This window comes from Artibeus jamaicensis, unplaced genomic scaffold (assembly GCF_021234435.1).
Source record: "Artibeus jamaicensis isolate MK-2021 breed Jamaican fruit bat unplaced genomic scaffold, CSHL_Jam_final contig_354, whole genome shotgun sequence".
NCBI lineage: Eukaryota > Metazoa > Chordata > Mammalia > Chiroptera > Phyllostomidae > Artibeus > Artibeus jamaicensis.
Genome location: NW_026521803.1, coordinates 36,603,246 through 36,614,705, shown reverse-complemented (window position 1 = coordinate 36,614,705; position 11,460 = coordinate 36,603,246). Strand labels below are relative to the sequence as shown.

Sequence of the window (11,460 nt, the reverse complement as noted above, 5' to 3'; positions counted from 1 at the left end):
AAGTGGGGAGTAGGGAGCTAAGAGTAGCAGGCAAGAGACCAGTTAGAGGCTAATTCAGTAATCTGTCTGAGCGAGATGGGACGATGGCCTGCAATGTGGAGGAGACAGAGAAGAGTGTCCAGATATGAGAAATACCCCAGAAAGACAGCCAAAGGGGTGTCCTGAATGTGGGTGGTATGGGGAAGGGAGCATTGTAATAATATGGACCCCATAGGGTACTGTGAAAATGAGAATTGGCTTCCTGATGAGTTTTTTTTCCCAAAAAAATAGTAAATGAAGAGAGAAGAATCTTGAAGACGGCCAAACTGTGGGTGGGGGTCAGGTCGAGGCTGTTGTAAAGTGGGCATCCCCGGATTTGTCTCCTTAGCCCTGTGGGAGGATTGACTGGCTTCCAACCACCGTCCCCTCAGGATGAATGTCTCTTGTGCTTCCCCTGGACACTCTGAATTAAATTAGTTTAACTAGGAAACGTATAGAATTATCTTAACATAGCTATGCCCCTAGCAACTCAGGGTTAAAAAAAAAAAGCCCATTTTCTTGGCAGGAACTTGAGTTTCTCTTTTTTATTTACATATTCTGAGATAAGGATGTAAATGTTCTCTTTTTTGGCAAAAAGCTAGACAAACATCTCTTATCCAATAGATCATGTTAGTTTTAATAATACTACTTTCTGATTTCTTTCCTCTTGAATGGTATGCTACTAAATATTTAAAAGCCACTCATGGGGGGAGGAGGGAGAATGCCTGGATTTTTAGAGTTTGCCGATTTCTGGGGGAGAAATCATCCCACTGGGGTGGACTGCAAGCTACTAACATGACATCACTGAGTTCAGAGCTGGGAAGAGAGGCTAACCATCGGCTCTCACATCCAGTCCAGAGGAATATCAGTTGTTTGCCAACGAGCCATGCGAATCTATTGCCAACGGATCCTGTGTTTCCTACATAGGCTACTTGGATTCTGGCATCAGCTGCAACAGCAAGCTCAGGGCTATGGGAATCGCGTTGGGAAGTGACTGGGGAGTCAGAAGAAGAGTAACTTCATTGTTTCTGTACAAGAAATGCATTCCTCCAGGTCCACGCAGACTTACCCTGAGTCCCGGTATGGGACATCCCAGTGTAGGACCAGATAGCTCAGCACGGGCTGGTGAAGGCACAGCGGCCGAAGGGGGAGTAGGGAGTCCAAGACCTGCTGCAGAGCCTCTGTTCGTCTTGGGCGAAACTGTTAGTCTCTCGGGGCTCCCATTTCCACATTGATTAAGAAAAGGTGGGAACTGGAAGTGAGAGACCCGACACCATAATCACCAAGTTTGCCCCTTCTAAGCCCTCAACACGTGCTTCTCTAAAATAACAGAAAACTAAGTTAAGATTCGTTTTTTGCTGTTGTTCCCTAGAGTATCGTAATTGGGAAGCCATGAGAATGTCAGAGGAGGAGATGCCTCTTGCTAATTAGTGGCCCCTGCTCTTACACAAAAGGAAGTCTCTCAAACAGAGTTTGACGCTGGGAAGCACAACAGCTTCCAGCTGCCCTCGGTCTCATCTTATAATCAGATGAGATGTCTGTTTCCACGAGCTCGTCCGAGAGAGTTCTCCGCTCGGCCAGAAATGCCTACCTAGGCCCATCTTCTCACGGATCCGTGTATTTTAGCCACAGCGATATGATGGGGTTATTATTCACTGCAGTCTCCTTATGTTGACACTTCAGTTGAGGCTGAAAATACTAGAGAATATTCAGATTGTCACAGTGACTCGTAAACTGGTGTATACAAAACGTGTATTGGCACCTTTGTGCCAATTTTATAAATGTGACCAAGGATGTTCATTATTAGTTGTCTGTATGTAAAAATGGCATTTCCTATCAGCATCTCAAGAATATTTTCTTGATATAGCTTCTGTGGTCCTTCAAGCAGGAAAATATTTCATTGCTTTGGAATATGGTGTAGTGAGAGATGACGAAGCATATTTTATCCCTGAGTTTTAAAGAGAGGGTTTAGTTATTGATTTTTTTCTGCAACCATGATCAGCCTCACATGTATCTTGTTTGTGGCATACAGTATACAGTATAGTATAAGGGGAAATTCATAGCATCCAAGGCAGACAAACTAAATGACATGCGTAGGGGCTTCCGAATATATTGTTTATGAATCCCTGACAGTGAAGAAACTCTGGGGACAGAGAGAGAATTCCCTAAACTTTGTAAGATCAGCTTGGGGATTAAATGGTACTCTTAATTTACCTTTAAGCATACCTGCCATGATCATAATTGGCCAAATAAATTATAGACTGCCCATCATACTTTGTCTAATACATCACTCAAAACCTAACCCTGTTAGGTTTCATTCCTGAATCTTTTGACTCCCACATTTTCTTACTTTATCTGCTAGTTCTCTTATAGCCACATAAGAATTAATAGTGTGGATTATACCACATTGGGAGGTCATACGCATAGTGGGTAGATGGATGCTTTCCTGGAAAAACACCTGGGTTCAAGTCCCGGCTCCAGCTGTGCAACCTTCGGCAAATGCCTTAACCTCTCTGTGTCTCAGACGCCTTACCTGAGCCAAGATAACAGTGTCTACCTCACAGGGTTACTGTGAGGACTAACTAGGTAATCCATGTGAAGCACTGGAAAGAGCGCCTGCTGGCACAGAGTTAGTGTTCTACAGATAGTAACTGTTAAGTAGTGTTGGTAACTCTAGAAAATGGCATTTGTTGAACGTCAGTATGTGTGTGTGTGTAATGATTAGGTGAGTTATGTTTTGCTTTGGCTAAAACTGAGGTTAAGCTGCTTTTCCTGGATGAGCACGGATCAGTAGTAGGAGGCAATGGCCCCCTGGAGTTGGGTGAGAGCGGTGGACGTACTCCAGGATTCAGGTCCACCCACTAAGGGGATGGGCTACATGCAGGTGGTCAAGTCGTTTCATACGCTTTATGAAGTGACATCCCACAGGCCCTTCAATGGACATTTTTTCACCCAAGCCCAAAACATCCCCTCAAGGCTGGAGTCAATAGGCATGAACTCACTTGGTGACCATGGTGCCTGCCCACTCAGTGCTCAGGAAACCCTATAGATGCCCATTTCTCTCCAGAGCACCGTGGGTGAGGCAGTCTGCCCAGAATAGGCCCAGAAATGGGATCTCCTGCATCCAGCCAAGGGGAAAGAGCCAGTTGGAGCTACGACGCCACCTGATCAGATTTCGTTTTGCTGGAACTAGCCAGTCTCTATCTCCTTTCTCCCCAAAATCTCTCTCCCAACTTTAATGGTCTGCCTTGTCCTTCCCACGTCACACAGAGCCTCCCTCTCTTAGAAACCCCCCCATGCCCCAGTCACCTTCCTCTCCTCTCCAACTCACTGGAAATGCTTCTCTGAACCATGCCTGGTCTGAAGGGGCTCGAGCTATGTCTCAGTTCAGCCCCTATTGGGGTGAGTGGGAGAGGGAGTTTTCTTTGATCCACCTAATGAATTAATGAATTAAACAGAGGTGGAGTTCAGAAGCCAGGCTCCTTACTTTTGCTGAAGCTGGGCTGATTGTGAGCTGGCGTAAATGCTGGAAAATTGCCGCTTGGTGCTAGAAGAATTAGGGACAAGGGCGAGTCCATTCATCTTCCCTAATCGAGTTCTTGGGAAATACACATGTAGATTAGCCCCTAACAATGACCCCCGGCTGATTGCTTGGAGTACCCTCCACGGTGCCCACAATGGTACTGACTAGCTCTTTATGTCGCTCACAAAGGAAGCCCCAACCTCCCCTTGGCCGGCTTTGCCCTGTTCCCCCCACCCAGTCCATCACCAGTGGCTGCTGAGGTCTTTTCTGCATTCCCCCTGTCTGCACCCCACCCCAGACTCTGAAATAAACAATAAATAAAAGCTAACCTCACCTGGACCTATTAGGAGGAGCTGCTGGGCAGTTTCAGAGGGAATTAACTTTGGAAAACAAGGCCCTAAGCCCCTTAGCGTGTGGGCAGGAGCTTAAGGAAATGCTCGCTGCCAATCTTTACTTAGCGGTAATTATAGAGATCAATGTAATATTGGGCAAGATTACATAAAAAGCATTCTCGGTCAGAGAGGAGACAGCAAACACCAAGTAATTGTCCTGAAGGCTGCCCTCTGGTCACCCAGGCGTCCACATTCCAGCTACCTGGAGAATGTGACTGGTAGAGGGCCATTGTGGGGTGCCCCAGGCTGATGCGGCAGCCCCTTTGCCAGACCATGAAGTCTGAGCAGAGCTCAGGGCAGGCTGCTTCACCTGGATTCTGGAGGGAACCTCTTCAGTCCTCCTGGACAGCCACAGGCCTCTCTGTATGGATTCTGACTTCATTTCTTTCTACCATAGCCTCTTAGATGTCGCTCTCCCAGACACCTGTAGGCTAAGCTGTGCTTTGATTCTTTTTTAACACATTGCCCTCTACAATAATTACTGCCAATGAGCTGCAGCCAGAAAATAGGAGGAGACAAGGCGTCAGTAGGTCTGAGTTCTAGTCCTGACCCCTCCACTTAGTAGCTGTCTGTGTCACTTTGAGCTCAGTTTGCCCTTCTGTGAAATGAGGACGAATACATCTGCCCTGCTCACCTCCCTGGGGTGTGGGGGTAAAGAGATGGGAAGAATGTCAACGGATTGTGAAAAATATAAAGTGATCTGCAAGGACTAGAAAGCATGTACTGATTTTCATTAATTTTCCTTGATTCAGTAGCTCAGTTTCTGTGTGCTTCTGACTCACATGTTTGCCGTTTTAACTTAACCTCTTTATGGTCGCGTTAAAAAGAAAGCGATTTGTGTAATTGCCCCTCATTTGCCCATTTAATGATCCTTAGCATAGTCACGTGTCCTTGTCAACGTCCTTCTAGCGTCAGTTCAAAGGCGGAGGATCCACACACAGGTGGTTTTCTCTTCTTCTGTCTTGTCTTCCAGGCTGGACCTTAAGCTCCCCAAGGCCAGCGGCCCTGGCCTTTCCTTCCCTTTGCGGGGCTGACGCGGCCTACGTCAGAGCTGGGCCCTCAGAAAGAACGCACGAAACGCTTGTCTTAAAGCAAAGAGCAATAAACAAACTGGGGGCGGCGGCGGGGGGGGCGCCCCTACGTGGAGATCAAGGTGCCTGCTGCAAAGATTTAAAGACTCTCTGGGTCCTTTCTAGTAAGTCCTGGACTTTTCCTGAAGCATTTAAGTTCAGCGAAGGTCGGGCTCCCTTCTTGGTCTGGGTCTCAGATTTGAGAAATGCCAGTAGTCACAGCACCGGGAGATGTCGCGGGGGTGGGGGGGGACACTCCCCTCCCCACAGAAATTGTCTTTGTACTTGGCCTCTGAGTCACTCTGGGCCACCGGAAGCCTTGATGGCCCACCCGCCTCCAAAGGGGAAAGAAATGCAAGCGCCCTCCCCGGAGAAGCTGGAGGCATCCCCGACCCCCAAGATCCTTCGCCTCTGGGCCAGAGGTGGGGTCATCTCCTCCGCCTGGAGAACTGGTCGGTGGGGAGGGTTCCGCAGAACACGGGCCGAGACAGGGAGGAACCCTAGCGGGTCTCTCTCCGGGCCCGGGCCCAGCAGCTCGTCCTACTCGGGGCCTCCCAGCCTCCTGCTGGGCCGCTGGGCAATTGAAGCCCCCGGACCAGCGGGCACAGATGGCCCCACCGCCTCCAGGGCCCGGCACTGGAGAGAGGGAGCCAGCGGGCGCGCCAGTCCGAGGGGGCAGACAAGGGCAGTTGAAACACAAGGACAAACAAAATGAACCCGAAGTCGGGTGGGACTACGGAGCCCAAAGGGAATTTTTTGCCCGAGCAGGTAAAAAGAGGGAATACAGGAAAATTCAAACTGAAACGATGCGCGGAACTGAATTCCAACGCCGGGAAGCCAGAGGCGTTTCGAAGGGTCGCCCCGGACGCTAAGCCCGGCGGAGGAGGAGAGTCTAAGGGCCGAGGCGAGTCTGGGGCGGGGGAGATGAAGGGGCCGGTGAGCCCCAGGAGGGTGGCAAGTCGCGGGGTGGGGAGGGAGACGAGACCAGGGGCGTCGGCCCCAGTGAGTCAGGACTGGGGGCGCCGACTCCCAGACGCCGGTCCCCAGGCCTGTCAAACATCCCGCCGCCTGTCCCCGGCGTTCGCAGTGTTTGGAGCGGATCGACAGGTGGAAGACGGAAGGTTCCGAGTGCCGCCCTCGCCCGGGGTCTGGGGCAGGGAAAGATCCGCCCTGCGGCGGGGGTGGGGGAGGGGCTGGGTCCTGAGCCAGAGGGGAGGAGCCGGGGCAGCGGGCTCGCGGGCTTTTGCGCCCTGAGACCCAGCTCCCAGGAGTCGCACCTTCCGACTCCGGCAGCGACCCAGGCGGCCGCCGTCCGAGCGTTCGCCCACTTCCAGCGCGCGAAGTTCCACCAGCGTTGCCCGCCGAGCTTGACCTTGGATCCATAGTTCTCGGGTTGGACGGCCGCACGCGGGACACACCGACTTCGAGCTTCTTCTCTGTCTCCTAAGCAGACGGCGCTGCTGAGAGCGCAGGTGGCGCCCTCCTGCTTCCCGCTCTCCCCATGCACCTGCCCGGCTGCGCCCCCGCCATGGCCGACGGCAGCTTCTCCATCGCCGGCCACCTGCTCCGCAGCCCGGGCGGGAGTACCTCGCGGCTGCACAGCATCGAGGCCATCCTGGGATTTACCAAGGACGACGGGATCCTCGGCTCCTTCCCGACGGAGCCGGGCGCCCGGGCCGCCAAGGAGCGCGACAGGAGACCTGGGGCGCGGGCCGCTTGTCCTAAGGCTGCCGGGGTAGGCGCAGAGCCCTCCCCGCCGCCCGCCCCGGCTCCAGCTCCTGAGTACGAAGGTGAGTACGCAACCAGGCAGCGGCGAGGCTCCCGGGGCCCCAAACTTAGGAACTCTGCAAGAGGAGAGAGATCCTGCCCAAATTTTTATCAAGGCGGCAGGGCGCGGGTTTGGGCGCCGCAAGTGTGGCAGGAGCGTCCAACTTACGATCAGAGAAAACTTAGGGGCTCCTCGCAGCCCTCACCCCTACCCCCAAACCCTAGCCAGGCCATCTCGGAGTCGGAATCCGGTTGCTGGTTTTCAAGGGTGGGTGGGTGAGCCCAGGAATACCCCAGGGAGTGTCTCTGACCTTCTGCGGCCCCGTTGTCCCAGCCCCTCGCTCCTACTGCCCCAAGGAGACAGGGGAGGCGCGGCCAACCCCGGGGCTGCCGGTCGGGCCCACTGCCGGGGACGCTACGCTGTCCGAGGAGGAGCCGCCCAAAAAGAAGCACCGGCGGAACCGCACGACCTTCACCACGTACCAGCTGCACGAGCTGGAACGTGCCTTCGAGAAGTCCCACTACCCCGACGTGTACAGCCGGGAGGAGCTGGCGGGCAAGGTCAACCTACCCGAGGTTCGGGTCCAGGTAAAGAGCCCAGATCGGTCCCCTGGAGGGCCCTACCCCAAGCTGCAGCCAATGCTCCCTTGAATCCCCGCCAGTCCATGCGTTTATGATGACACTTCTCCCGCTGGCCTTCCTCTACTTGGCTGGCCCAGAGCCCTAAAATGGGCGTCACAGATCTTCCATGTGCCTCACCCACAGTCCTTTGGGCACTGGGTTCCAGGTGGCAGTTTTCTTCTCCCTTTTGGGATCTCCCTCTTCTGAGCCAAAGACAGAAATTGGATATGGCAGGCAAGGCAAAGAGGTGACCGCTCATTAGAGGCAGCCAGGTGGGGGGCGGGTGTTTTGGAGGGTGGGGGGAGTGAGTACTGAGTAGAGAGAGAATGTAGGCAGCATTTGAGGGTCACCAGACTGGGGCACCAAATGCCACCCTAGTCACTAGCTGCAGGTACCCTGTTTAAAATGACAACCCTGCCTTCCTGTGAGGAAGGAGCCTGGCGCCTGGCAGCTGAAACTTTCGGTGGATTTATTTCAGGACCTGACTTTTGCTTCTCTTGGTGCACATCCGCCCAAACTTCCTGCTGCAGAGGCCTTTCTTTTTGCTGGAAAAGGGTTTTCCCTTTAATTAAAGCTGAATTATCTTTAATCCCTGATCATTAAAATATTTGAAAGCTTTAAATATTTGCTAGTCATCTGTAAAAAATAATCTGGGAGGCTTTCCAAATTGGGAGAGTTTACAGAGGACTGACCAGGAGTCTCTGGGAACAAACGTCTCTCCTCTGAAAGACAGAGGAGCTGAGATGGGTTTATTGTGTGTGTCCAGTGAATGAGACTTTCAGGAAGTGAGCTGCTCAGATGTTTGGGGGCTTTGGGCCTTGTCTTAAAAGTAAAAGGGGACAAGCCCTTGCCTTTGTCTCTTCTGCTTGATTGCAGGCTTAAAGTGGTGAGTCAACATCATGGTTTTAAAACTAGTTTCCTAATGTGACTCGGGATTAGCCGGCAGGAACAGGACAGTCTCTCCTCATTGGGGGCAATAACGCTGCGATGATTTGATAGAAGGGGCGGACATATTAGCACCTGCTTTTCATGGACGAGGTGGCAAAGGGAGACGGAGAGCGTACAGGGGAACGATGGAGAAAGAGGAGAGACCGACCCTTCCGGGCGCCTGCGGTGCAGCGGCACGGCCCGTGCAGCGGCTGGTTTCCTATCTGAGGCCGCCTCTGACCCACCTTCCTCTCTCCCCCTTGACTTGTTCAGGTCTTTGGCTTGTCCTCTCAGTTGTGAACTTCTTGAGAGCAATGTCTGTGACTTTTCTGTGGCCACGGGGCCAGCACAGTGCCCAGCATATGGCGGGTTCTCAATACGTGACTATGATGTAATCGGACAGGGTAGGGGTGCTAGGCAGGGCCTCCAGCTGCATCGTGAGCAGCAGTATCAGAGCTGACTGTCCCCATCTTTGGCCCTCCTACTCGGGGCACTGGATCTGAAGACCATTGCTGATATTTTGGGGGATGGAGTGAGACATGCAGAGAAATGGGACAGGGGGGTGGGAGCCCTCACCCCGGCCAGTGTTTCTCTTCTCTCTATTTTCAGTAAATTTCCCCTTTCTGGGAAGATCAGGGCCTCAGAGATGTAGATGGATATTTTATGGGAAGGGGGCGAAGATACTTACATTTTTTTGTTCTTCCCCCTTCCACCCCCAAATTGCCGCAGCCTTACACACACTCACCCAGCTCGGCTCAGGTGCTGGGTAGGTCTTTTCTCAGGTCTCCTGGAGGCGTCCCTCCCCACCTTATTGGCTCACAACTGCTTTCTCCCTTCTGAAGTCACAACTCATCTTCCATTTCCCTTCATAAATACAACACCGAAGTCACCAGTTTGGCCCAAGTTCTTTCCAGATACCACCCTGAGCTAGACCAAGCTTCTCTGTGGCTTCCCAGGGTGGTAACTTTGTGGTGAAACCCTGGCTACAGCTCATCTTGCACTTTTATCAAATCAGTGATGGGAGTTTCATCTCTAAGGGACCAGACTCCACTCTGGCATAGACTTGACAGGTAAAGAGAAAAAGACTTGAGCTCACCGAATCCATCTGAGGGCAATGGCAGAACTAATCCCATAAAGTAAAAGTGGATGCGATAAACTTAACCTACAGCAATCATCAAGAGCCATTTATAAGAAATACCTGAAATCCTAAGTAAATGTCAATTGAAACAAAAATGAAAATCTTATCAAAGCAGCAACTTAAATATGCTTGGGATAAAATCAACCCACCCTTTTCTACTAGTTATCACAACCAGTGATTCGTGGAGAGGGCTGTATTTGGGCACCTAATAGAACCGGTTGCAGTACTTAGAGTCTCTGTTTGTACACACGTTTCTAATGCAGACAAAGGGTAGGTAACGCTGAGAAAGCCCGAGGCAGGGGCGGCCCCTGGGAGCTGAGCCACACAGGGAGGAAGACCCTGAGCAGAAGGGTCGGGGGCGCTGCCCAACCGCAGGCCACGGGGACTGGGCGAGACCTGGATTAAGCGGAAGTCCTACGGTCTGATTGCGGGTTAACTTCATTTTGGGGGGAAAGGATGCAACCACAGCTGTGGGTGAGATAAACAGGGACAAGGGTGGGAACCTGTGGAGGACAAGGACGGGACAAAGAGACGCGGAGGCAACAAGAAAGGAGGGGAAAGAGACAAAGAGGAGAAAACAGGAGGAAAGGAAGGGCGATGCGGGTGGGAGAAGCAGGTGGGAAACGGTGGAGCCCCAGTATTCCTTGGGGTGGAGGAGTCGGGCTGGCTGGGCTGCAGCCCCACGGCTGCTGTGCTGCTTCCCGCAGGTGTGGTTCCAGAACCGACGGGCCAAGTGGCGACGGCAGGAGAAGCTGGAGGTGTCTTCCATGAAGCTGCAGGACTCGCCCCTCCTCTCCTTCAGCCGCTCCCCGCCCTCCGCGGCTCTGGCCCCGCTCGGGGCGGGCCCGGGCGGCGGCGGGGGACCGGCGGGGGGCGCCCTGCCCCTGGAGTCGTGGCTTGGGCCATCGCTGCCGGGCGGCGGCGCCACTGCGCTGCAGAGCCTGCCCGGCTTCGGGCCGCCTGCCCAGAGCCTGCCCGCCAGCTACACGCCGCCGCCCTTCCTGAACTCGCCTCCTCTGGGCCCCGGCCTGCAGCCTCTTGCGCCGCCGCCGCCTCCCGCCTACCCCTGCGGGCCGGGCTTCGGGGACAAGTTCCCGCTGGATGAGGCGGACCCGCGCAACAGCAGCATCGCGGCGCTGCGCCTGAAGGCCAAGGAGCACATCCAGGCCATCGGGAAGCCGTGGCAGACCCTCTAGGGGCACCGGGGACCAAATCCGGGCAGACAATCTTCCAGGGAGCCGACCCCGAGCCGCAGGCGGGCGTCCCCTCTCCCTGGGTGCCCCGACTCGGCCTCACTTGCCCTGTGCCGCCGGAAGCTGCGGCCAGGCTTGGGCCTTGGGTGCGCGTCTGCTTCTGACTCACGGGGACGACTGACCCTGGGGTCTGCCGAGGCCCCTTGGCCACCCCAAACCCCCAAGGACCCCCAGCACTGCTGGTGGGGGGGGTGCGGAGCAGCAGCCCGGCCCCTCCAGCCACGTTCCTCCCACCCCGGGGGGGCGCTGGAGCCTCCAGGTTCAATGCGCCCAACGCGCGGGGCCTTCTCGGGCTCTCCCGAGAGGGTGTCGTGGCAACGCCAGATAACAAATGGAAGGAAGGGGAGGCGGGGAAATAGAGTTTGAAGAACTGTTTGTATACGTAGTTTTAAAGATTGTGATGGGGGGGGGGATTAAAGATTTATTTGTTTGGGTTTGACTCCAGTTAAGTGCGTTCAGGACTGCTGTGCGGGAGGAAAGTGTGAGTGTGAATCCTGTGCGGGACGGGGTGGGTCAAGGAAAGCGGAGGAGTACGCGGAGCCCGGCTCGCTCAGGGTGTCCTCCTGGGGGCGCTGTGCGGCGGCGGGTCTGTGTCCGTACTTCGGACGCTGTGTCCTCAATCCGGACGCTGCGAGCGTCCGGAACCAGAAGGGCGCGTGCGCTTGTGTGTTTGGAGTCTAAGGCTCAGCCGCCTGGGCCACCTCGCCACGGTCCGGCTGAGGCTGCTTGCTACTTGGCAAGACGGGCCCAA

General features: G+C 54.2%; 1 protein-coding gene across 1 annotated transcript; it reads left to right on the top strand.

Annotated features, from left to right (window-relative positions):
* Positions 1-6,273: 6,273 nt before the first annotated feature.
* RAX (retina and anterior neural fold homeobox) lies at positions 6,274-11,101 on the top strand. Its single transcript, XM_037151982.2, has 3 exons — positions 6,274-6,793; positions 7,105-7,358; positions 10,164-11,101. Exons 1-3 carry the CDS (start codon positions 6,505-6,507, stop codon positions 10,650-10,652), a joined length of 1,032 nt encoding a protein of 343 aa, XP_037007877.2. The 5' UTR covers positions 6,274-6,504; the 3' UTR covers positions 10,653-11,101.
* Positions 11,102-11,460: the final 359 nt, after the last annotated feature.

What these genes read in the sequence shown, in the direction of transcription:
- RAX (XM_037151982.2), top strand. Translation starts at nt 6,505, where the DNA reads ATGCACCTGCCCGGCTGCGCCCCCGCCATGGCCGACGGCAGCTTCTCC. An exon ending in TCCAGCTCCTGAGTACGAAG is followed by an intron (nt 6,794 to 7,104) that starts GTGAGTACGCAA and finishes CCGTTGTCCCAG; the next exon opens with CCCCTCGCTCCTACTGCCCC. An exon ending in TACCCGAGGTTCGGGTCCAG is followed by an intron (nt 7,359 to 10,163) that starts GTAAAGAGCCCA and finishes TGCTTCCCGCAG; the next exon opens with GTGTGGTTCCAGAACCGACG.